Genomic DNA, 25,889 nt, shown 5'->3' on the forward strand with positions numbered 1-25,889 from the left:
TACATGTAATACGACAGCACGGCCCGTTCAGATAAGACACACGAACCGTCTCCCAATCACCTGACACCCTTATCTTGCGCCGCTGCCCTTATAAGAACAATACGTACGAATGACCTTCTCCTCGACCCTTTTTCCTCTGGAGCGCAGACGCAGATCGAGAGCAGTGGAGTTCGTGTGAGAGAGAACCTGGGCTAACAACGTATTTGTGAGTCAAGTAACGCCCTTTCCTTGACCTAATTAAGATGTATGTAAAACGCCCAGCGTGCACGAGTTATTGGATGGACGGGTTTACTTCTACCCTTGCTGTCGTCGAACAGTTTCGCGCTATGGGACCGTTGCCTAGCGTTCTCCTTGCTGTCGCAGCGATTGCTTTGGCATACAGTTTCATTCAATCGAGAAAGAGGCGTGTGACATCCTCGAATGTTGCTCATACGTCACCCGTGACCGAGAAAGATGAAAAGACAAACAAGAATAGGGAACCGGGCGGTATGTTTTAACATTCCGGTACATGTGATGATGCTCAGAATTTAATAGGATGGATCGCGGAAGAATTTGATTATCCCGAAATAGATCCGTGCTCCTTCCCACTGAAGGATGTGCGCCCAGTACCGTACAGACCATTCCGGTATGGTGAATATCAGTAAGTACTTTACCTGTTTTTTTTTGTCTGCGATGCCCAAATGTTAGCGCACGTGTCTGCGTGCGGGCGTGCGTGGCACGTGGATACAATCCGCGAATATGATCTGTAGCGTCATTTTGTACTCCCCCGACCGTACTCATGGCTAATGAATTTTGTCATCTCTTGCGAATGCAGAATCACGATGGGTATTCGCACGATGCCTTGGAGCGAATGGATTGAACTGGACTCGTCCTACCCACACTGGCAGCGTGTGCGCATGTTCCGCGTTCGCACGCGCGGGCATGATGCCGTGCGCGTTCTCCCCGCCCGAGAAGACGAATCTGTCAAGGTCCAGGGCGGCGCATGGGCAGGTGTGTGTTATTTCCTTTGAACGGAAGTGTAGGATCTATGCTGATAAGCTACAGCAAAGGAGCTCGTGTATGAACTCGCAGAGTACCTTCCACGGCGATACCCCTCGAGTTTCCGGGTAACACGATTTCCGAACGGTGTACCAGGGCCGTCAATTGGTGGCGTATCGCTCGCTTGGGGACAACAACAGCCCGTGCAAATTATTGAAGCGGTTGAGACAGGAGATAAATTTGATTTAGGGGTGCTGGAGGGTCTAAATGGTGTTGAAATGGGCGAAGAGGCAATGAGGATTACTGCAGGGCTGTGAGTACCGTGTCACTATATCAGACATTCCTGACCTTCTGTTAGTATACAAGAAGACGTGGCACTCATGATCGAGGGTATAGGGTTTCTACACTACCTTGGTTAATAAATCTGAAAACGTTTGTTCACACAGGTACGGATGGCAAGTACTATTTCCAGGGAGGAGCGATCTGCATTCCAGGTAAGTGCAAACAACGAACACGAAGATTGCACCTGACATCATCTTCTCAGGATTCTGGCGCATGCGGGACAAGATCGGAATGACCCTGGACGATATACATATTTCAGGAAACGTTCCACGGTGTAAGCCTGACCTATCATATTTGTTTTTGTCCACGCTGATACCGGCGGGCGCAAAGTCAAGGAAAAATTGCAGCTGAGCATGGAAAAGTTTTTCAGACGGATGCCGGTGGACAAGCCGGTTATTCGAAATAATTATTTTATGCAAGTATGTAAGCCATCGTCGCACGTGTCAAATGGCGACGATGAAGCACGACTGGACGTCGAGGAAGAGTGTGCTTCCGATATTGATCCAGAAGAATTGGGTTGGTCAGAATCGACGAACGGACCGGAGGATGAATTTTTGCATGGACACGGACATGGTGCACTACCTGCACCATACCTCGCGCCGTCGACACTACGACTACGATCGGAGAGGCAAACACTGCGCCGACTTCCTCGCACAGGAGCCATTGTTTTTGGGATTCGGACGTACCTGTTCAAGATCGAGGAACTGGCTCGGGAGCGAGGAGTGGCTGATCGGCTTGCAAGTGCCATAAGAAGTTGGCCTAACGATGTTGGGGTATACAAAGGGCGTAAAATGTATGGTGATATACTACTGAACTACTTAGATGAGTGCGCAGCAAGGGAAGGAGTGCAGGAGGAGGGACTTAAATACCCATATTGAGGTTAAGGGGTATAATAATATTTAAAAGGAATACTAGCACAGGGGAAGAAATGACGTGCGTCGGATCTTCTAAAAGTAGCAAATGATTGGGTTTATCGAGCGTTTATTAGAACTCCGATTCAAGTTCAATATAACACGAGACTACGTCAGACGTCGTCATTCCTCCTCTGACCTCACCACAAGAAAAATTGGAGCAGATTACGCACGGGCCACAAAGGAAACACCGGAGCTGTTGGCTTCGTGCCGAATATTCATTATATCGGTAAAATACTGTACAAAAAGTTTATTGACCACCAAAACCTCGTCATCATGTCCGCTACTCCACCTAAAAACGGTGATACATCCAACTCCCCTGACGTCAGGTCACAACCCCCTCTTGCAAGGCAGACTAGATCTGATTTTGACCTCGAACCTAACCCATTCGAGCAGTCCTTTTCTCGTCCATCCCATGTCCGCCATTCCCCTCCATCCAAACGTGATTCATCTAGTCCAGTATCTCTACACGACAGACCACCCTCTGCTGCTTCAAATAAAAATTCAAAGGATGGTAGGTCTACTTCTCCGAGACCAGTACTACCCCCCTTGGCAGCCATAGCATCTCCCACTACAGATCAATCTTATGGTTGGCAATTTTCTTCATCTCTTGCAAACTCTCTTCGCGCTGGTCCACTCTCCCCCGCCATGCTAGCCGGCCCACAGCAGGGTTCAGACTCCGCATCCCATTTGCCTTTTGACACCTCTTTCCGAACCGGTTTGACACCCCGCACCGGTCTCACACCCCGCACAGGATTGACACCAGGCACCGGCTTGACACCCCTGGTAGGGGGTCCTGTCTCTTTCCCCCCTCCTTCCCCGAATACTGCCGCTTTTTTGGCGCTTATGAATAATAATGCAAGCGCTAATTCAAACGCGACTATAACACCAAACACCCTCAGCGCAATCACAGGTGTTCTTAACTCCTCTTCAGCGCAATATAGTTCTGTCACACATGCTCCCACAACTAGTTCTCACCTATCCACATCCGTCACTGCTAATCAGGAAAATAGTGATCCTCCTTACCTCAGCGCATCCTCTGCCGCAAGCACGGCTGCAAATGGTTTATATTTGCTTTCTCAAGCTCATCAGGAGCTTACGAAACGTGAAGAGGCACAGGCACGTGCTAACAATGTTGCAAATGCAACTAACGGAAGACGTGGTGTAAAGCGCAAATCTTACGATCAAGGAAGTCCACCACCCCAACCTGCTCCCACAGCCCGTGCCCAATCTCAGCAGCAGCATACTTCTCCCGTTAAACGCGCACGCGCTAACACTGTAACCAGTGTCAGCACCAACGGTCATGGTAAAGCATCTACAGATGATGAGGAGGATGAGGAGGACGAGGATGATGACGACCTACCACCTTCTCAGAACGTTGGTGGGCGGAAGCAGACAAAGAAGCCCGAAACAGAGGAAGAGAAGAGACGTAACTTCCTCGAACGAAATAGACAAGGTTTGCCCTTCTTTAGATTTCCTCTTCAGGTTACTGAGTTACCGTGTAGCCGCCTTAAAGTGTCGACAGCGCAAAAAGGCATGGCTTGCATCATTGCAGGCCAAGGTCGAGTATCTCCAGACGGAGAACGAGCGGCTGACATCCGCTCTTGTCTCATCGCGCGAGGAGATTTCGCGGTTATCTGCCCTCGTTGGAGGTGCCGTCATTGGACCAGGGGGACCGACTGTCGGTCCAGGAGTGGGTCCACCACCAGTAGCGGTCAATGGCGTGGCCACGAATGGCCAACCCATCAGCATGAACATGAATCTTGTTGCCAAGGGCGCACCCGCCACCTCTGGCCGCGCGAGCTATGGGTACTAAATGCCTTAAAGCTCCAGCCGTCCTTCGATCTACTATTCGTTTCATGATGTGTTGCGCTACACGTTGAGTCGGCACCGCTCATTACGAATATGCACCGCGTAGGATGTAGGATTGTCGTTATCTTTATTTTTGCATCATCGTTGACACACGAGAAAGATATCACTGCGTCTCCCTTCCCGCTATTTCTCTTGCATAGTCCTTGCATCATCCCTAGCATTCTATTTCTCACTAGTCTCTACCTACCGCCCGCGGTGCCATCGCTTGCATTAGCACCACTTCGACGTCGTCCTCGGCACAGCTTAGCACATTGCCATACCCCTTATCTCGACCTCTCGACCTACACATTCCGCAGAAGAAAATACAAATTGTATCCCTCGCTTGTACGTTGTGAAGTAGGCAATATATCATACATACGTCATACATTTGTACATCCTGACCTGAATACATACAGAGGCATCGGCGCGCGCACATGAAATGCGCTGCCCTCGGTTGTATGTATAACAAGTCGGGAAAATATCAAGGGATGAAGTCATTCCCAGACGCAAAACACCTCCGTCGTTCGACTGCAACCAGGTACACAAATCCATATTGATATTGGTGTGCCGCATAAGTCCACATATCGGACAATGTGCCAGCATGTACCGCATGTTCGCGAACTTCCGACAGTTATCACATGTATCCGCGTCCATCCATCAATATTCCATTCTTACAGCCTGGCGGCAGTTCGGTCCCCAGGATTTAAGAAATGATTACCAGTGAGTCGGTCACTTACTACCCTGTGGGACAAACTATCACAATCGCAGAACCTCATTATCGACGCCCCTTCGTCGATAATTCTCTGTGGTCTGATTACGCCCATATTCGATAGGCTGTGGACCCTGAGGCCTCGAGGCCTGGTGGCGCGATCGCTTTATGCGGATTGTGACGAGAAGTTGGCGCGAGTTACCTATCTGCCAGTTGTGTCATTTTCCGTTGGACGTACGTACATCCTCCGCTGAGCGCGCGTTTGTGACACAGTACATTTCACCGCACTTCCTGCCACTCCCCCAAGTCAGCGTGACGATAGTGACTATCCAATCTAAGACAGGTTCGAATACGTGGTCGGGTATTGGATTCTGTCGGCCAAACAGATAAGGCGGATAAGGAATTTATTTTATGTAAAAACAACTCATTTTCCATGCATTGGGTGACTATCCGTAGGCTGAAATAATGCGGAATAAAATAAGATAGAATAAAAGAGACCATATAAGGAAGTCGTGCCGCGATGCCGCTGTTCATTTGCATCGAATTTGCAAAACATTATTTTTTGACCCCCTTACAAACTCTAAATCTGTAAGGGGGGGGGGCCCCCCCCCTTACAGATTAATCCGGATTATAAACGACGGATTAAATCCGTTTTGGGCCACTACGCCTAAGCTATCTGCTGACTAATCCATGACTTGAGGTCCGCCTGACACATGTTCAGCATGGCGAAGGTCACCACCTGGTCCAAACATTTTCCAATATACGCAGTCCCATCCCTGAGCTCCCTGGCGAAATTTTCAGCTGATATTTTAAGATTGCTATCAGCAGACGACGCTGACACGTACCACTGCAACCGGCCAGGGTACGAGGTGAGCAGTGCCGACACCATTTTCTCTAGACTTGTGAAAAAAACTCGTTCCCCAAGCTACCGCGACTGTTTTTTTAGATTAAAGACTTGTTTTCCTGTGTATACTAACATATTCCTGCGACCACCACAGGGTCGTTCTACTAACTACGAACATCTAGAGTCATTTATGCATCCAATAGTTGGCGTTTTCGAGACATATAAGAGCACGCACTGATAAGCATCATTTTCATTAAAACTACAGTGTGCAATGTCTGACATTCCTCCTCCACTATCCATGATACCTCCTGGTAGTACCCCGTCTTACCCGGGCCCTAAATTATACTACGACCACGCTGGAAATGCGTTCACCCGTGATAACGATGGCGCTTGGGTGTCCCATCCAGGTATCTGCAACGTAAGTCTTATCAAATGATTGTCTACTGGCAGCCAATACTCATCTTATTATAGACTCTTACATCTGATCGGTCCTGTCGGTTCGAACATGGCGACAGTCTGGGTTATCAGGTACGTCGAGTATCATATGATATTTTTGACATGACTAACTATATACATGCAGCCTGCTTCTACCTACGCACTCACTCCAGCCTTCCAGTCCCACGAAGGCACACCTCCACCCTTCCCGGCGTCCAGTTCTCGCCTTGCTCTACGTGAGGCGCCAACCACCAACACAATCAATCCCGTGCTCCTCCCCCTACCTCACTCTGACGACATGGATTTGATTCACCCCACCAGTATTGCGGAGGCCTGCGGCTACATTCCGGCCACCAAAACAGCAGGTGTGCGTCGCAAGGCCAAAGCCCCAAGGGGCAAAGGCAAGGAGAAGGAAAATGCTGGATACTCTAACCCAAAGAAGCGTTCCCGAGAGGACAGAGATGAGGATGATGAAGCAGAAGCACGAGCGAGGCGAGGCCGCCCTCAAGGGTCCAACAATTATACTAGCTCAGACGTCAAAAGTCTCCTCGACATAGTCCAAGACGAGCTCCCTCTCGGTCAACGCGGGTGGCAGGCTGTTCAAGTTAAGTTCTGCCAATGGGCCAAGGTGAAGCACCGGCCTGAACGCAAACTCACTTCACTCGAAACGAAGTTCAAACAGGTATGATTCAATTTGTATCATGACTGCAACATTACTGACAAGTATAATTACAGTTGGTCAAGACTACAAAGCCGACTGGAGACGGTGTGTGCCCTCCGGAAGTCACGCGCGCCCATCGCATTGAACAGCTCATTAACGAGCATGCAGGAACACGCGACCTGAACGACACGGATTACGATGCCATGGAAGATGATGACAGTCTGTCTGTCGTCTCTGACCAGAACCAGGATGAGCGTACCTCTCCCCCAATCCAGCATACAGCCATTGCCCGCTCCACTCCTCGTGCAGAAGCCCCAGCTCCACGTCGCAATACTCGAGGAGCGGCAGCTACGGATTTACTCACTCGACTTTCCACAGCATTTGACCCGGCCACCCAGCGCAACCGTGACGAAGATCGTGCCAATCGCAGCCTCGCCACCACACATCTACTTACCCAAAGTCAGCAGCTCCGTGATTCCCAAGCTGCCACAGAAACCCTGCATGGCCAACTCTTTGATTTGCGCGCTCGCATGTACGACATCGAACGTGAACGTGATCGGGCTGAGCTTCGCATCAAGATGATGCAAATGAGTGGATCCACGCGCCGTCAGCATGTTCGGATGCCCAAACGCAAGAATCTGCATCAAGAGTGGTACCCTGAGGGTGGGGGATCCACTAGGTGGCTTACTGATGAAGGTGAAAGTACCGCATCCGAGGGGCGCAAGCCACCGCGCCTTCAGAAAATCGGCCCCTCTGGGCGTCTCAAGTATTCTGATCACCCATACTTCGAGGACATCGCTGATGAGCCTATCAAGCCCATTCAAAAGGAGGGGTCAGTAGAGATTTGATTGTGTTATGATACTTACAATGTATCTAGGGTACCAATGTACCATGTAATGTATAATGTATCTAGGGTACCAATGTACAATGTAAAGATTGTTGCTTCCCACCATTCTGCATCTTGTGCTCGGTTTGACTCGAACGTCTTGCGCCCGTTCATGCTCGCATCCAAGGTTATCTGTGACGACACTTACTCCAACAAATCCTGGAGTATTGTAGCCCAGGGTATGTTCCAATTGCGAGAAATCAATCAGGTGAGTCTACCTAATTACTATTCACCATCCAGCAACTCAAAGCGCACTTCCCCTCTGCTTGAGGATCTTCAGGTCACCATCTTTTCGTATCCGCTTTCATGCTCGCATCCAAGGTTATCTGTGACGACACTTACTCCAACAAATCCTGGAGTATTGTAGCCCAGGGTATGTTCCAATTGCGAGAAATCAATCAGGTGAGTCTACCTAATTACTATTCACCATCCAGCAACTCAAAGCGCACTTCCCCTCTGCTTGAGGATCTTCAGGTCACCGTCTTTTCGTATCCGCTTTCATGCTCGCATCCAAGGTTATCTGTGATGACACTTCATTGCATTGCTCATCTGATGTTATAAGTTTTACATGTTGTATCTACTGGTATTCTAAGATGACATGGAAGCGCGAAACCCGATCCTTCTTCCTCTGCTCTGAAAATAGCATGCTTTCAAAGTCTCGCCACACGTCCAGGTCATCCTCAGTAGCCTGCCAATGCTTCATGTACACGGTCCGTATCTGGTTGATCCCAACACGTACAGCGCGCAGGTTGTGCAGCCGAAGACAGATTTCGATAAGGTCGCTGCGAGCTTCTTGGTTGGTGATGTCAAGTGGGATGCGTAGCCTTCCAAATGCGCCTTGGATAGCCCGCATGCCCCATTCTGCGGTTTGGCGGTAAGAGAGTAGTTGGCGGTTAAACACCATGTGCTCCTCTATCTCGGCAGCTGACCCACGCAAAACTTGACCATGTTTCAAAGGTGCGCAAATGCGACCGTCAACGGAAGTCGTCCCACGAGGAAATGCAGTATCTGCAACGATGTAGTAGCCAGGAGGTGTGTCGAGACGAAGTTTAGTATATATGTGAGAGGCGAGACGTGAATCGTGCCAACTTCCAGGCGCATTTGTCCTTGCCGCGATCACAATGCCTTTGTAAATTGATTATTGAGTACAAATTGTTGGAGAAAGACCGAAAAACGCACCTTCAGCAGAAAATGCTATGACTGAACTGACAAAATGTTCGGAAAGCCAACCGTTGTAGGTGGCGTTTTCGATATCAACATCGTGTGAGGTCTGCACGGGGAGTTTGAGGCCATCGATGCTTCCGAAAGCACCTTCCAAGCGTGAGTGACGCGCAACTACGAGGGCACTACAACGCTCGAAATCAGGCCCCCGTGGCCATCGAATTGAGGCATCAACCATAGAGCGCAGTGTTTGTAAGAGTATGGGCAGTCCAGAGGTTAGATAGCGAGAAACAGTGGCGGGGATCAATGCGAAGATTTGTTGCAGGCTAGTCTCGTGCATGGTGGAGTTGAGATAGTGGAGCATGAGGCCGAGTGCTCCTCCAGCATCGAGTGAACGGCGATTCAGGCGTGGAATGCCTTGCGAGTTGGTATCAGGACGTGTGATGGACTTGTGGTACCACAGACTGGCAAAGCCAGAGGTAAGGATGAATTCAAACGTTAGAACATCGATCCCCATCGTGGTAATGAACGCACGATCACTGTGACTTGTATACAGCACTTGCCACGGGGTATTCCGATGTGGGTCAGGAAGTAAGTGGGCACGACAAAGGTACAGTCGCTTAGGGTTCCGGGTTTCGACACGATCAAGTCGAGCTAGCTCTATTCCAGCAACGAGTGTAGCTGCTAGCATCCTCGCGTCTTCTTCGTCGTCGAGAAATCCCGTCTCTTCTCCGTCATTCACCAGATTGTGGTACTGTAGTAGCAGGTCGTCCATTGCAGTTTTGACCGAATTATTTTAATCCAGGTGCGTTACGGTTGTGTTTTCTATACAGATTATCTTTTGCAAATATCTTTCAAAGTCCGTTATAATCTATTCCGCATTATTTTGCCTACGGATAGTCACCCATTTACTAGATCTTCGACTGGACAATTCTAAAGCGGGCAAGGAACACATGGACCGTCGTGAAGGAAGTGAAAACAAGCGTAGTAGCGTTGATTGAATCAATGTTACGACGTCGAGGAGCCCAACATCCGTCGTACAGTTACTATCGCTCTCTGCTATAGCGTTCATACCACGTGCACGCTTTTGCAATGAGAAATAACATGTCGTGCGAGACATGGGGCGGGGAACAGATTTCCTAAGGTTCGTTTGCGCCTCCCTCTTTTTTCGAGGCATCCTGGGCTGACAGCCTCCGCACTCAGCATGTTTTGACTCGGACCACTGCGCCGCCGGCCCGCTAAGCGCCTATATACAGACTTCTCGCGATTCGTGCTTTCGAGCCGCGGCATATAGTCATATTCACATCTAGTTGACAGTGTGATATGGACACGGACTACTGATGACGCAGCTGACGTACCTGTACCTACAGCCGGCGGGGCGACTGTCGCCGAATCTGGCCGCCGAATCTGGACCGCCGTCAATATGTAATGGTGCTTCTGGTCCTGGTGAAACACAGGCAGCTCTCGCCAAGACCTCCCACACTGTGTCACCGATATCTCTGAAGATACGCAAGATTCCGATCTTCGTGAGCCTTTTGATACGTTCAGGTATGTAGCTAGGGTTTACATTGAGAGGCGGTTATTGGCAAAGGCTTCGCATTCGTTTCCTTTGATGAGCGCGCTATATGTTGAGCAGCGGGCGATGGAAAAACTAAACGGCAAATGTGATTTTGAGGCTGGACAGTGGTCATCACCTGAATTTGGGCTCTTCAACTCAGGAGAATCTCAGGTTGTTGTGACCCTCGCAGTATTCGAACCCCTCTTCTCGAACACTCTTCCACTCTCATCACAATACCGATGCACACAACCGAACTACGGCACCGCCAAAGGCGACCCATCTTTTCTCGTGGTCCTCGTATCGTCCAAGTACAGTACAGGACAGAGAGGCATGTATTTCTTTGTGTGTGTTTCCCAACGCCGTGGTTTAAATTTACTGCTCCGCCATTACCACAAAAAACACAGTAGCAAACCCAGTTGCACGCCAAGGGGTCGTCTACGATACCGCCTGCCGTCCCCTCAACGTCCACGACACCTCCCGTTCTTACTACTAGTACAGCCGCATCAGGTGCAGCGACCATGCAGTCACCTCTTTCACTACAAGCTCGCTCCGTGATGGAAAATTATCTTGTCTTTGCATCTGGTTCTTTTGTAAATTTTTCACCACGTTGTTCACGCTGAGAATGATTCCACAGCTTCCTCAATTTCAGCTTGCTCTCAACTCCATGTCATGAAGTCTTGGTTTTATTCTTCAGCAGTTATAGAAACGTGTCCTGGCTGGTGCTTACTGCACAACTTGCGCATCCATTCCTCGAGTACCTGATAGTAAGTATTCACAATACCCTGCCTCGGATTGAATCGTTCCTCCTTCGATTGTATATGCGCATTTCCTGCAAGGCTTGCTCACCTAGTTTCAACACGTTATGGTGATTGCAGCGATTTCCCACTATGTGAGTTTCCTCGAGTGCACAGGTGCTGGCCATGAATTGTCTGCTAGAGTGACATGTGATCTTTACAATCAAAACGTCTCGACCCGCTGTCTGCGCTACGACCGGCCGTATTGTCCCTGCATGCCCATCGCACTGAAACATAGGTTGCGGACAACGCAGTGCCAACCACCTCATGTTGTGACAATCATCATGTAAGTATGTAGTTACTCAGTGGAGTCACTCAAACATCTTCTCTGAGACCACTACCTTCTCGCCAACTACCCGCCAAAGTTCACTGCTTTCTGTACTTGGCTGGACTTATTCTTCATATCATCCGTCCTAGTCGAGCCACACTGTCAAGACAGCTGCAAATCAGTCGTACAGGAATGTCTTGCTGCGACTGACCCGACAGTGTCAATCTGTCGTCAATGGAATGGATGGGGATTTCAAGAACGGCCTGATCTAGCATCGAGCTCTCAGCCAGACGGCTAATGTCTTCGATTATCCTCGCGATAAGACTTTACTGACTTTCATCGTGCCCGAACGGTACCGCAGGTCAGCCAATGCGGCAAGTGTGTAACAATGCAGACAAATGATATTTTAAGTGAGTTGCCATTCTAATCCATGCTTACGATAAATACTCGTATGCAGCGTTTGAGGTTAATTGGACTGTCAGAATGTAGCACGGGTCGCGGATCTGAGTGCTTGATCTACACAGCTTCAAGTTATTGCTGTGTAGATCACGAATGGGACGAGCCTTAAAAACGCTTGAGCGAACGGGTTCCCAACTTCCTCAACTCCCAACCAGACGCCCTCCGATCGCCGGTTCGTTTGAACGTGTTGCTCGTAAGGCTACTGCGGATTCCCACAAGGATCTTTTGCGTTCTCAAGTACCGGCGCTGCACGTGCATACATTGTACCGAAGCTGTCTTGGATTGAATTCTTCTGTCTCATCAGCAATGTCTTGTGTACTCGTATTGACGACAATGAAACAGACCCGCCAACTCACTACGAACCATACTGTTTGCCTGATAATTCAAGATCCCGGCAGGCTTGTTGTGCATATATTAGGCTACAATCGGTTGCAGCGGAGCACTAAAATCTTGGGCGCCGACCATGTCTTCCTTGAACACTGAGGTACAAGAACTGTTGGTTACCATGCCACGTCAGACGTTGCAAGGTCATACCAGATGGGTGAACGGTGTTGTGCACCTGCCTGGCGGACAACGGATCATCACATTGTTCGGTGGACGGCTCACTCCGACTATGGGACCTAGAGAGCGACGCACAAATAAGAGAGAACTTGCGAGATGAGAATGACACAGGAGTGTGGTCCATGGCATTGTCTCCAAATGGCAAAACTGTTGCTAGCGGAAGTGAGGACGGGAAAGTGAAGTTATGGAACGTCGAGACGGGAGAGCTTATTGCCAAATGGTCAGTGCACACCCATGTCGTGTGTGCACTGTGCTGGAGTGCAGATGTACGGTAACAAAGTGCTGAGTGGATCCTGGGATGGGACGGCAAGAGTCTGGGATGTCGAGGGCAGCAAAACTGTCCTGACAATCGAACCTAGAGACAGGTGGGTGAACGCGGTGATATACTCGCCCGATGCAACGAAAATTGCAACCGGTGGAGACATGTATGCAGCCGACTCATCTGGGATGCCAAGACGGGCGATCGGCAGCGGCTTAAAACGCTCAGACACGGGATGAATGGAGTTTGGAGCATGTTGGATGGACCAGTTCATCCGACCTGATTAGGATATTCGACACAGCCACTTGGCAGGACTGGTCACACACAAGTTGTGGGCGCCATCTTATTGTCCTTCAATGACCGTTTCCTTGCAAGTGTATCATGGGATAAAACAGCACGTCTATGGAATCTGGACACCAACCTCCAAATCGGACCACCTCTCCAACACGAACAGGATTTACATTGTGCACCCCGTTCGACTGATGGAAAGCTGCTAGTCACTGGTTCCGAAAACAAAAATGTGTACACATGGGACATACATGCCATCCTCAAAGAAGCTGGCCGTGAAGACCTCCTTCCTTTATCTGATTTAGTAAAGCTCTTGGTTCTTCTGTGCTAATCTTCCCCTCACAGGTTGCAGCTCTGGATGTACGCGATTCGTTTCTCAATGTTCCCAATAGTTGTAACCTTGATATTTTATTTAGGCGGATGCTACGCGGGCCGAAGATGATGAACTTTCGTCAGGCTTTTTCAACAACGTAACAGATGGTGCTTATGTGCGTCATTTGCATTTCCAATTGGTTGCTGTTCTAATTTCTTGATCTCAGCCCCACGGAACGTACGGTAAATATCGCCATCCCTCTGCCTGCCGTCTCGCACCCCCTTTGGGGGGTCCGAGAGCGCTCTTCGGTCGCATGCTGGCGCCCTTTCGCCGCTCTCACTCCAACACCAATAAGTCAACTGAACTCCACCAACGCCTGAGGCGGCCCATCTTTTCTCATGGTCCTCATATCGTCGAAGTTGCTGCAGTAAAGGACAGAGGAGTATGTCTTTCTCCAGTATATCGATTTCTGTCTCATAATTTCTGTGCAGGTTATATTTACTACTCCGCCGTCGCCAGAAAAAACACAGCAGCAAACCCAATCACACGCCCAGGGGTCATCCACGACCCAGCCTGCTCCAGGTGCTAATCCTACCACGCCACGCCAAGGATATGCACATTCACTACCCGTTCGATTGTTGGCTCATCTCGTGCTTTTTCTCTGCTGCGCATCTCAACACGCCAATGGAAATGCACAATCAACGCAGCAGCAGCAGCAAGGTCAATCACAGGGTCCGGCCCAGGCCGAGGTATCGTCATCTCAGAATCGGCCTCCTGCTGCTTCGACATCTACGATACCTCCTGCTCCTGCGACCAGTCCTACCACACCAAGTGCAGCAAGCGCGTAGCCTCGACTTCTTCCACTGCGAGCTCGCTTCGTGCTGTTTCTTTGTTTGGCATTCACATGCCGATGGTCATTAATACAGGCACACAACTATTTCACATTTCATTCCAGTTCTTATGTACTCATCATTTCGCAACTACGTATATCAATCTTTCCTCGTCATGAGACTCGTACAGTGTTACAGTGTATCGAACTTGACAATACCAACCGTTGCCAGAGAAACATTCCAAGATCGATCATGTCTCCTCTGTCTGGACGTTGACATACCCTAACCGATCTCGTTCTTGTTGTGCTATAGTAGACTCGTGACCAGCCCGACTCGAGTAGATGCTCGAGTGGCGTACTATATACATAGTAGGTGTTTGCAGCTACGTAGTCCATCCAACCACTTATTCAAGCGTGAGTGCCAAACCTCGGGTAGTCGGATCATCGGATGAACAAACTAACCGTATCAAGAAATGATTTGATAACTTGAACGTACGTGTTACGGACTCGAAAACATAGTACAAGCGTCTAGCAAAATAACAACAGTCTAACCGATTCGATACACAAATGAATACTGCCCAGCATTATACATCCTATCGTCTGTCTTCTAATTGTACACGGATTCTTCTCACCGCGACAAGGAGGAAATGTTGCTACATAGCCATTTGGGTGCACGTGACTAGGAGATGAATAAAAATTCATTCATTCATTCATTCACACGTGTTTACTTTGATTCCTACTTACTAGCTTGCATAGTTGCGGCTTTCATGTAGCCATCGAGGTCCTTAGCCAGTACCCTGAGCTTATGTGAGCGTAGATGGCCAAAGAAAAATCAATTCATTCATTTACACGCCCCCTGTCTCGTTTTCACCAGATGGAAAATACCAAGACCGTCGTAGAGTCATGGTGTCTCCGAGCTGATGATCTACTAGGCGAGGGAAGCTTCGTACGCCCATGCTGTCCTCTGTTATTCTATGCCTGACATTCTCTTAGGGACGGGTGTACAAGGCCACTCGATTAGTCACCGGTCAGATCATGGCTATCAAGAAATCCCGAGCATCTCTTGCACTCAAAACCACCATCTTGGATCATGAGCGACGGGTTCTGCAGCGTCTGCAGGGGCACCCTTCCATTCCAAAAGTCTTCGCCTATGGACGATTAGAGCATTTCGAGTATCTTGCTATGCAGCTCCTCGGGATGAACCTTGGTGAAGTGCGAGCACGCCGTCCTCTACAGGCAGTAAACACCTTAATGGTCGCTGATCAGATGGTATGTAGCACGAGTCATCTCTAGTCCATTAGTAGGCTCATACTGACCTTGCGCTAGATCTCGGCTCTCGAACACATACACAAGAACAAACTTGTCCACTGCGACATCAAACCCGGGAACATCATCCTCCACCCCACCGATCCCAAGTGCTTGTATCTGGTCGACTTTGGGCTCACCCGGGCTATTGCACATGAGGCCCAACCCAACCTCTCTACGGATGAACCCCTAACATCGCATGCCATTGGTACGCTGGAGTACGTCAGTTTGAACGTCCATCGTCACATTCGCAAGTTGGCCCGGTATTATATGCTTCCCTCTTACCTGACAGGACTGTAGGATCAGCTCCGCGTGACGATATAGAATCTCTTGGCTATACGCTCCTCAGTCTTGCTCGGGGAGACCTTCCGTGGACATACAACACTCGACATGGAACAAGCAAGAATCAGGAAGTTCAAGTCCGGATCAAAAAGCAGCAATTTAGCGGTGCTGACATGGCCCCCGATGGACTTCCTTGCATTGGTCAAATGGTTGACTACGCACGCAGCTTGAAGTTTGATCAACTACCAGACTACGAGCTGCTGCGCTTGCAAATACAAGAAACCCGTGCACTGGCTGGCTTGCTGGATCCTGCTACAATCAACTGGAATATTCCGGCTGAGGCTTCGTCAGGTCTGCTGATTTTCACTGAACATCTTTCTTTCGACTGAGCGCTCCTCATAGACTCTCCGTCGCTTCCCCGTATATGCGTGGACACCATTCCCCTCTGCCCTGGACAAATTGTATGCTGCCAAATCGATGTTCGCACAACTATTGAGGGCTACAGCGCTCGAGCGGGTGATCCATTGTTCTGGCGGGATCCCAGTCTCTCCCCTGAAAAATGGGACACAGCGGTCCGCCCTGCGGTTGTTCTCCGAGTTGGAATAGACGAACGAAGCAAGCTCCAGAGTATTGTAGTCGTCTGTATCGGACAAGGAGTCCTCTCTTCCACTGACATGAATGTTGTTCCCATCTCCTCCTCGCCTACTGAGGGCAGTTTGACGCCGAGTCCCGCTTGGCCGCTCTCTGACTCCTACTGCTACATATTTCCTCGGCTGATGCGATTTGTGTGCTACCCGGGCGAGGAACTTCATATTCCCTCTCGTACTTAAACCAGCCAAGCTGATTTGATCTATCTAGGTCCAACCTGTTCCTTCTCACTGGACGATCAGCAAAACCGACGTCGATCTCCTCCTCCAGAAGTTTGGTAATCACACCTTCGCACACACGTTACCGTACCTGGACCGATATATTGCTTACCAACATCCTTTTGTCAAGATCACTGCATTTGGCCCGGATTTTTCTCGTGGTAATGGGGAAGGCATGCCCATCGAATGGGGAGGACGCAGAGCATGGTACGACGAGTGGCAAACTGTCAAAAAGCGTCGCGAGGAACTTGACCTTGACCAGGGCTCGAGTGATTATAAACGCGCTCTGCCCGAAAGTTATTTCGCCTCGGACCTTTCGCAATGGGGGGGTTTACAGATGGAACTGAGCTCATCTGTGACGGCGGGTGTGGATGACAGTGACGCTGGGTTGCCTCTGCTGCCCCTGATCGTTGATGTCGAGATGTCTCGCGATGTGCGTTTCATGAGAGCTTTGTGATGCCATACTGTACAATGTGCATGCCAACCTGCAATTGATACTTTCAATTCCGAACTCCTTAGTTGGGTTTTGTCGGCAAGAAATCTGTCAAAGTTTACTGCCGAAAGGGTAGCTGGACTTAACGTGTAAATGACATTGTGATGAATGCGAACGCTACACAAAATTTAGTTGGTCTACTGGTAACAGTAATTCCGTATCTAATGTTTCTGATGCAATAGCGATAAGCTACTCGCTGTGCGGCACCTCAGGCTTGAGCAAGGACGATTAGATTGATCCATCAAAACCAAAGGCAAAAGATAACATAGGTAACACGAATCTAAGCCGGTGCTATATACACCACGACATATATAGGCATACTAGAAATGTTGTGGACGGACTGGAAAGGGAGAGGTAGGCTTGATGAACTCAGGCACTCGGGCCCGGGGTGAATGTAAGTAGGACAGACTGCCGCACGCGCATAACCGCTACACAAAAGGTAGAATGCTGAAGCTTAGCCAGCAACAGTACATGTACTGATTATGGGAACTCAGGTACTAAGCCGACGTGCTCACCGTGAACTTTAAAAGAACATGCTGTACGATGCACGGCGGCCATCATGAAGAAGAGTAAATATATGAGACGCGCCCATACCTGTGCCCTTCATCACTCTTCGTCCTTCCTAGCATCCTGGCAAGACCAAATCCCATGTAAGCATCACGCACGGAGAAACCGACTACTGATTTGAGCAGCAAAGTGCAACAGCTTTCGAGCGAATGAGAGTTTAAATTGACCCAACGACAAGCCTAGCCTTACAGAGCACAAGAAGAACTCACCGAACACATCCATTAACTGACATCTTCTGGCCAATGTAGCTGTGATGGCTTCCAGCTCGATGCAACCCGATACAACAGAAAACAAATCGATTCTGACGCCAGTCATAACCTTGGAGGGACATCAAGCATGGAAATATTCTTCTCGCGAGTACAAAGATATTTCGTGGATTTCCTAGTATTCTCCTGACGGCAAGCACTTAGCAAATGATCAGCGGAACGGGGGATAAGACGATTCAGCGATGGGACCTGCGGGAGGGTAAGGAGATTGAGGAGTCTCGGGAGGTTTGCAAGAATGGTGTCACGTGTATATGAATTGAGGGTATCAAGGGACATGGTCGATGGGTTGTGACTCCGAGTCATGCATAAGCACTTGAGTGCCAACTCTCTCGAACCTGATACACTGATGAACAGACTAACCATCAAGAAATGATTTGATAACTTGAACGTACATGTTACGGACTCAAACATAGTACAAGCGTCTAGCAAAATAACAACAGTCTAACCGATTCGATACACAAATGAATACTGCCCAGCATTATACATCCTATCGTCTGTCTTCTAATTGTACACGGATTCTTCTCACCGCGACAAGGAGGAAATGTATGCAACTTCGATGGGCGGCGTAACCTTAATATCTTTGTGGTCGTACTCATATGCGCCGTTTGTGTGGTTGGCTTGACTCTGTTTCTGCGCAACGAGCGCACAGAGGGCGGCTGGGACACATTCAGAATGGAGACCAAAGAGCTGAATTGGTTAGACCTACCACCTGCACCGCTCCCATCCTTGGCCATACCAATATCGACACGGCTTTCCACCTCGGGACCAACAAGCGCTCGTAACGACGCTCGCAGCTTGGTTTGGAAGTTAGGATAGAATTCGACCAAGCTTATCACTTCCTGGTTAGCAAAAACTGAATAGAAAAGGCACCACTCCTACCTTCCATCTACCCCGACACCGATCCTTTTGCCTTCGTCCTTCAGCCCGACAGAACTTTGCTCCCCGCGGTCCCACAAGCGTGCACGCCCAGTATGAACCAGTATAGCAGCTACAGCCGTTGCGCTCATGCGTGCAGCCCTCGATGCTATCAGATTGCACACTTGTCTGACGATGTCCGCATCCGCGAGGGAAATGTCAGGCGGGGACAACTCTAGTCGGTGCGCCAGTATTCCTTGTATCCGCCGTAACTTTTCCCCCTTTTGAGCTTCTGGGGAACCTTGTTCTGGTGGAGAGAACCGCCCAAGACCTTCCCATGCCTCTTCGATCTCGCTGAGAACTGCAGTGTCCAGTCCCCATTGCTTATTCAGTGGAACCGAGGATCGACCTCTGAAGAGGAGGGGTTGCGGAGCGGCATCAATCAAACTAAGAATCACGTTTCGGGTGATCTCCCCCAAATACATTCCCGAAATGAATTTCTCGAAGGCCTGGAAACGTGGGTTGATAGATTCGCGGTCCAGCTTATTGTCATATGGAGTCGTTGGCAAGGCACTTCGCTGCAGTTCGCCATCAGTAATCAAAGTGATGGGATAAAAGAAGTTAATTCACAGAGTTGTTGAAAGCGCCCCACTCGGTGTTCACGATCATTTCACCACCTGCGGCAACTGTAGGGTTCTGGCTTAATTTCGTAATCTTGGCAACATCCTCGACATAAGCCCCATTAGTTCCTGTTCCAAAAATAGCACCTAGAATGCATCCGCCAGACGTGTATGCCCGCGAAAGAAGAGCTCCAACGGTCTGTGATGGGAGGTCTCTCATCAGTACATACGGTCACGTGCAAAATTAAGATCTGCAGATGAAGGAATATTGACTGACGTCGTTGACGAGAGCTACACACTTGACATGAATGTGTTTCCGGTCAAACGCGTCTTGAAGAAGTTTTACGACGTCCTTTCCAATGGCATTTTTTGCAGAGAAACCTTTGGTCCAGGTGAGGAGAACACCTGAATCGAGGGCGGATTGTTCCACAGGGAATGAGAAGGTGAGGGCCAGGGGAACATATGAACTGTCCTCGTCAGCGTGAGATACGTGAGAGTCGTAGTCTTGGGAGGGGGTGTCCGTGAGGAAGGCATCCACGGAGTCGGCAAGGTAGTCTGGGAAAATATTAAACGACAATGGCGAGGGAAAGAACAAAGGTCGCACCGAAAAGAGTGGTCACCTCACCGGTCTTGAGGGCCTCAGAGACTTTGTATTTTTGCTGCCGGAGGGAGAAGGTCTTGTCTCCGAGCAGAGTGACCTCGCAAACGCGACTGACAATCCATAAGCAAATGAAAAGATGATAGAGTTTTGTACTCACAGGTTTGTCCCACCAAGATCGAGGGCAAGGAACGTTCTAGGATACTCAGTCAGGTGCAGCAATAGGTGGGGTAATCCACATACCCCGTTTCGGAGCCATCTGGGACACCATTCACGAAGGTCGGACTATCTGACAATTATATCAGGAACAAGACACAACTTGGAAGCAGGGAAACGTGCATCATCGCCATGGGACGACCATAACTGGATAAACCATCGGAAATTTCTGATAGAAATGTTTGAGTGATCTTGAAGAGACGCTGATCATCGATAGTGAATTGGTTGTAGAGCGACTCGAGGATATCCTCCTTTGCGCTGCCATGAAGCGCGGTGGTGTGTGACATGGCGGGACAGGAGAGAAACGGACTGGTTAGCGCGAGACAGTGTGAGTAGTCTAAGATAAGCTAATAAACCCCCTTTTAAGTAAGAATACGCTATTGGACACTGACTACTAACTCTCTTCCACCAATCCTCGCTCAAATATCAATCATATCCCTCAGTTTACTGTACAATCCGCGGTGATCTCGTTCCCCGAGAATCTCGGTTCCCCAAGTCTCACCGAGTCAAACACAGTCTGTAAGGCGTCTATTAGACCAGCTTTCGGAACTAGTTCGGTCGCGCGAGGTTGATATATCTACAGAGCGTTTATCGATGCGGCATATCATCGGCCCGTGTCCAACTTATCAGTCGCACATCACCGAGCAAGCATATCAAGCTCATCTGCCTCACTTTCTGAGAGGTTTCGACTGAAAAAGATTATCTCCATGTAATATTACCACCATTATGTAGTTAAAGTCTGGTCAGAGAACATAATAAATATACTGGTATCCTTTTCTGGATGAGTTCGCTTTGTTAGGCAAGACCATGTGCGTGTCGTGGTCAACATATCACGCCCATGGCTATCGACGGTTTGATTATCCTAGATCCAACGGGGTATGCTTCATCATCTCTGCTCATTGGTTACCATAATCACAAGATTTCGCATACAGACGTCCCATCATTCAATCCAGTTACACCACTTATCCCGCAGCGTACCCCTTACTGCACATCGAAGCGTTAAACAATGCGCTAGCAAAGGCTCCCCGCGAGGGTAGCGTAGACCCGGTTATCTACGTCGGAGAGCTATCGTGTTCCAGTGCATGCTGCCATGTCGAAGTTGGTGGGATGAGATTCCTTGCGACCATCAGTGGAGACGGTGAGTGGTCAGCGGTTCGGTCATGAACGGCGCGTTCGGGCTTGTCTCTAACAATACTCTATCAGTGGATCCCCTCATCGCATTCGCCTTTCTCGACGCCTTCATTGAAATACTCCAAGACTATTTTGGCGTAGTCAGTGTTGCAACTCTCAAGGATAACTTCGACATCGTATATCAGGTTCGTGGACGTGTTCTTACTCTTGATGCCCACTCATATCGAATATGTATGTGTCTACTCGCAGCTTCTCGAGGAAACGCTTGATTCGTCTGGCCACCCACTGACAACCTCACCGAACTTGTTGAGCGATATAGTACTCTCGCCTTCCTTAATCTCGAAGCTTCTTGCCTCGGTATCGCCAGCTACTCCAGGAGTTCCAAGCGTGAGACAAGGAGGTCAGTCACATATTTCATTTGCAGTTAAAACTGCGTTAACATCCTCTCGATAATACAGGTTCTTTCGGTTCAAATGGTGCCAGTGGAGCTTTTACATCGCCGATACCATGGCGCAAAGCTGGGGTTCGGCACAACCACAACGAGATCCTTTTTGATGTCGTTGAAGAAATGCGAGGCATCGTCGGCAAGTACGCTCGAGGTTTATATCAGCCTGTCTGTGCTGTTGAAATCGTTCAAATACAGGAATGGTACGACGTTAGTGAGCAACGTTTTCGGCAAAATTGAGAGCAACTCAAAACTTTCCGGGACACCCGACTTGACGTTGACATTCACGAATCCCAATGTGATGACGGACTGCGCATTTCATCCATGTGTGCGGTGAGTGGTCTTGCGAATCTATCATCCTCGCACTGAACAGTCATTCTTAACTCAACTTTAGGTTACAGAAATGGACCCGCGACAATGCCTTATCTTTTGTACCTCCTGAGGGGCGATTCATTCTCGCAGACTATCAGTATAGACCACCACAAAGCGCGCTTGTCAGCAATGTGCCTATACCACTGTCTCTCAAAGCGAATATGGACATGGGAGAGTTTGGCGGTAAAATTGATTACTGATGTTTCAAGTCATAACTGACACTGCGCAGGAACATTCGCACTCACCTTAACCTCGCGTTTGATTAAAGTAATGGAGAATCTAGAACTGAAATTCTATCTCGGAGAAGATGCGACCAGCGCGCAGTGTACACTGTCAAGTGCGGGTTCTAGCGTAGGATCTGTGGGAAGCGCAGATGGATCATGGTCATTTAATTCGAGAACAAAGGTATGCTTTGCCGGTGGTTCGTGCTGTCCAAAAAATCACTCCCTTTAGATGCTCCAATGGGAGATTCTCAATATGCGGTCTTCGGGGAGCTGGATTCTTCGAGGTTCATGGACTTCAAAGTAAGGAGCTTCGAAATAACTTTCACGAACGTGTGATGCTTATAGTTGCCCAGAATCAAGGCCCCGCGTCCAGCACACGCGTTCCAAATACATTTCGAGATACCCTCCTACAGCTTCTCTTCGCTTAAAGTCGATCAGTTACGGCTCTCAAGCGAGACGTACAAGATGTACAAGGGAGTGCGGATGCGCAGTAAAGGGTCGATCGAGTGGAGATGGTAGCCAGCTTAGGACCCTGGCTAATTTGTGTATTTCCAAGAGTTGCATCGTGCAGACTTAGACTGTACGAGTCCTCTGAGAGCTGGCACAGTTGCTTTTGTGACGAGTTGCTTTGTTCACAGCAGTAAGTTCTCGAATACTTACATATGAACATCTCCAGCATTCCAACGATAATATTGGGGCGGACACAGGCTCCGACACTTTCTCGGGAGTAATTATGCTCGGTAAGCCAATCTGCTTCCATTGTGAGAGCTGCCTCATCGTCACGGAACAGTGCCGGATCGTATTTGATTCGTCGATTGAAACAAGATGGTCAGCCTATAAGATGAGAAGCGATATACCAGCGACATATCCCCGAAATTGATTGCTGCCGGGTAAAAGAGTTCGGCGCGCAGCCGCATACCTCCTTCAAATCAGCCAAGTGATCATGCATGATGATAAGTCTCCCGTGTCGGACCTTGAAATAAGGGAAGGCAGTCATTCCTTCTTGTTCAGCATAACCCAAACTCTGACATTCTGTCATAAAGATCTGGTCGGCAGATGGGTCTATAGAAAGAACGGGCCTGGGACGATTTGGTGAATTTTGTGATTTCTTGTCCTGATACCCTCTAACTGGCCCCGGTTTGATTTTGATCTCAATGAGGAACATGTATTGACATGATGTAAAAGAGAACAGTGAGCAGAAAAAGCAGGCGAAGATGTTACTTGCTCAAGGACGTGCTGGCTAATTCAAATTAATCTTATCCCCACCAAACAACCAAGCAAGATTTTCACAAGCCGGCGTTCGGCGAGTCTCGAGCATACCTCGTTCTTGTCAACCACAAGGCGTCTGTGAGCATACTTTTGTTCTACCTTGATGTATTTGGTAACCATAAACCTTTGAGTGGCATTTATCTGTGTCACTATGCCTGCAGTTTCGAAGCTTGTGCCAGAGGAGACTGTATTCTTCCTCTGCGACGTGCAGACACGTTTCAGTACGCTTCATTCTGAATCTACTGCGAATCGCTGAAATCAACCGTCGTGCCATTCTCTCAGAAAATCTCATATTCGGTATCGATGAACTGGTGTTGACGATCAACAAGATGCTCAAGGTTGCTAAGGTATAATGTGCGTGTCAACTTTATCATGCCTTGACTCACATAAAATCATAAGGTGTTGAATATCCCTGTGGTTGTCACGGAACAGAACCCCAAAGGTGAGTCTATTCTCGTCCCTTGTCTTCAAACTCAAGTCACCGAAAAACAAAGGCCTCGGAAGCACCATCCCGGACATCGATTTACCTTACCTAGGGCCCCTCCTCGTTGCTACCATCGAGAAAGGGCTCTTCTCCATGATGACGCCGGAAGTAAAGACCATACTGCATGAACGCCCGCAGATAAGATCTATGGTGCTTTTTGGCATCGAGGTTGGTGTACTTTACAACGACTGGCTCATTAGTAACATCGCTCGATTCAGTCACAAGTTTGCGTATTACAATCTGCTCTAGATTTCATCGAGGCGGGATATAATGTCCACGTGATAGCAGATGGTGTGTCTAGCTCTAATAAAGAAGAGATTCCATTTGCCCTGGCACGGATTCGACAGAGTGGTGGATACATCACTACGAGCGAGAGTGCGGCTTTTCAATTGCAACGTGCGCTTTTCATTCTAGACTATGGGGTCCCAGGCCCACTCATTGGTTTTAGGGGATGCTGGTGTTCCCGGGTTCAAATCGTTCTCAAACGTTATGAAGGAAGAGAAGGATAACACGGAAAGAACGTTGCAGAAGCTGTTGCAACACCGCGCTGTCTTGTAGACTATGATTTCCCTGCAGTGATTTGCCATGATTGCGTATCATATTTTCCCACTCCAGAGAGGATCTGGAAGAGCTTTACACTCCGGCAGATCTTGAGGCACTCAAAAGTACGTGCATCAAGGGCTAATAAATATAAGAACTTACGCATGTAGTATCGAGTGATGAACGACACAGATCAACTACGTCAATGATAGTGTTAGTAGTGGTGAGTTCGAGAGACCATGTTGGATGTCCATTGAAAATGTCAATTGATGCGCACATTAGCAGCAATTAAAATTCCTGCCTCGACTGCTACAGCCGCTATGCACGTAATGCAGACTTCGGCAATATTAATCAATATCGATGATACTCGAGCGAATGACGAAGCACGAATCAGGGCTTGAAATCACTTCTTACGTCTCTTCAAGTTAGTCAATATCATGTATTCAAGTCACGAAATCAAAGGCGCTTCCATTGTATATGAAGCAGGGAAAATTGTTCAGACTCCAGGAACAACTACATTGACCAAGTCGGCAACGAACTATATATTGTGCCATCAGTACAGCACTAATGCGAAAGCAGAAATACGATTCACCGTCCAGATGTGCTCATAGACGGGTTTCCAGCCATCGGTAAGTAGTCTTAGTTGCAGACTGGTTGAGCGCCACGCTATTGACAGCAAGGGGTGGTGAGCAACGGGGTTGAATCCTGGATGCAAAACAAACAACTCATACTCACCGCCATCGGAGCACAGATACCACTGCAGCAATCAGTCCTCTTGGTGCAGAGCTTTAAAAAGGACTTGCAGTCGGTCTTTGCAGCGACAGACACACAAGCTGCTAAGGCAGTAACGACTACGAGGAACGAGAAATGCATGATTTATGCGAAGCGATACAAGCTTTGTAAAAGGGACTCTGAGCTACTGAGGCAGACGAAGCTTGCATTAATACACTGAAAATATTATTGTGGGAAGAACTTCCAAGAGGTTCTACTGCTTTGGGAGATTGGTTCAACGCGCCTGGATGGCGGGACTTCACAACGGATAGTTTAGGATGAATTTATTGGAATCCCGGAATCAGAACCGGCCTTGTATGCATATCTCTCCAGCTGATTCATCGTCGGCCACGTCATCTAAAAAGAATGAAAGCCCGAGTATCCAGTCTACATCGTTAATAATCTCGTTTAATAACATGAATAGTATGAACTAGACGAGAATGACTCACACAGTAGAGACCTCGCGAAGAAAACTACA

At 48.8% G+C, this 25,889-nt stretch overlaps 6 protein-coding genes across 6 annotated transcripts; 5 read left to right on the forward strand and 1 right to left on the reverse strand.

The window, feature by feature from the left end:
* Window positions 1-821: 821 nt before the first annotated feature.
* On the forward strand, window positions 822-2,198 carry HD556DRAFT_1239288 (uncharacterized protein; the record flags this gene model as incomplete). Its single annotated transcript, XM_041298030.1, has 6 exons — window positions 822-990; window positions 1,045-1,291; window positions 1,337-1,368; window positions 1,425-1,472; window positions 1,523-1,594; window positions 1,651-2,198. 6 exons carry the CDS (start codon window positions 822-824, stop codon window positions 2,196-2,198), a joined length of 1,116 nt encoding a protein of 371 aa, XP_041159087.1.
* Window positions 2,199-2,324: 126 nt separating this feature from the next.
* Window positions 2,325-4,479, forward strand: HD556DRAFT_560216 (uncharacterized protein). The gene is made up of 2 exons (XM_041310952.1): window positions 2,325-3,687; window positions 3,737-4,479. Exons 1-2 carry the CDS (start codon window positions 2,508-2,510, stop codon window positions 4,045-4,047), a joined length of 1,491 nt encoding a protein of 496 aa, XP_041159088.1. The 5' UTR covers window positions 2,325-2,507; the 3' UTR covers window positions 4,048-4,479.
* Window positions 4,480-14,735: 10,256 nt separating this feature from the next.
* On the forward strand, window positions 14,736-17,017 carry HD556DRAFT_1527982 (kinase-like domain-containing protein; the record flags this gene model as incomplete). The annotated part of the gene is made up of 6 exons (XM_041309365.1): window positions 14,736-15,053; window positions 15,101-15,376; window positions 15,434-15,620; window positions 15,668-16,045; window positions 16,097-16,497; window positions 16,553-17,017. Exons 1-6 carry the CDS (start codon window positions 14,925-14,927, stop codon window positions 17,015-17,017), a joined length of 1,836 nt encoding a protein of 611 aa, XP_041159089.1. The 5' UTR covers window positions 14,736-14,924.
* Window positions 17,018-18,010: 993 nt separating this feature from the next.
* On the reverse strand, window positions 18,011-20,511 carry HD556DRAFT_1379888 (hexokinase). Its single transcript, XM_041303214.1, has 9 exons — window positions 20,299-20,511; window positions 20,203-20,244; window positions 20,120-20,155; window positions 19,966-20,072; window positions 19,639-19,916; window positions 19,372-19,560; window positions 18,766-19,319; window positions 18,593-18,714; window positions 18,011-18,542 (listed from the first exon to the last, which is right to left on the reverse strand). Exons 1-9 carry the CDS (start codon window positions 20,460-20,462, stop codon window positions 18,409-18,411), a joined length of 1,626 nt encoding a protein of 541 aa, XP_041159090.1. The 5' UTR covers window positions 20,463-20,511; the 3' UTR covers window positions 18,011-18,408.
* A 502-nt stretch (window positions 20,512-21,013) lies between these two features.
* On the forward strand, window positions 21,014-22,866 carry HD556DRAFT_1239324 (clathrin adaptor mu subunit; the record flags this gene model as incomplete). Its single annotated transcript, XM_041298032.1, has 10 exons — window positions 21,014-21,051; window positions 21,108-21,313; window positions 21,379-21,491; window positions 21,556-21,706; window positions 21,765-21,894; window positions 21,950-22,084; window positions 22,146-22,306; window positions 22,353-22,528; window positions 22,577-22,647; window positions 22,701-22,866. 10 exons carry the CDS (start codon window positions 21,014-21,016, stop codon window positions 22,864-22,866), a joined length of 1,347 nt encoding a protein of 448 aa, XP_041159091.1.
* A 774-nt stretch (window positions 22,867-23,640) lies between these two features.
* Window positions 23,641-24,841, forward strand: HD556DRAFT_560573 (Isochorismatase-like protein). The gene is made up of 6 exons (XM_041310954.1): window positions 23,641-23,837; window positions 23,899-23,963; window positions 24,016-24,058; window positions 24,111-24,268; window positions 24,319-24,496; window positions 24,549-24,841. Exons 1-6 carry the CDS (start codon window positions 23,768-23,770, stop codon window positions 24,656-24,658), a joined length of 624 nt encoding a protein of 207 aa, XP_041159092.1. The 5' UTR covers window positions 23,641-23,767; the 3' UTR covers window positions 24,659-24,841.
* Window positions 24,842-25,889: the final 1,048 nt, after the last annotated feature.

Source organism: Suillus plorans (genome assembly GCF_016647745.1).
Source record: "Suillus plorans strain S12 chromosome Unknown HD556scaffold_36, whole genome shotgun sequence".
NCBI classification, from domain to species: Eukaryota; Fungi; Basidiomycota; class Agaricomycetes; order Boletales; family Suillaceae; genus Suillus; species Suillus plorans.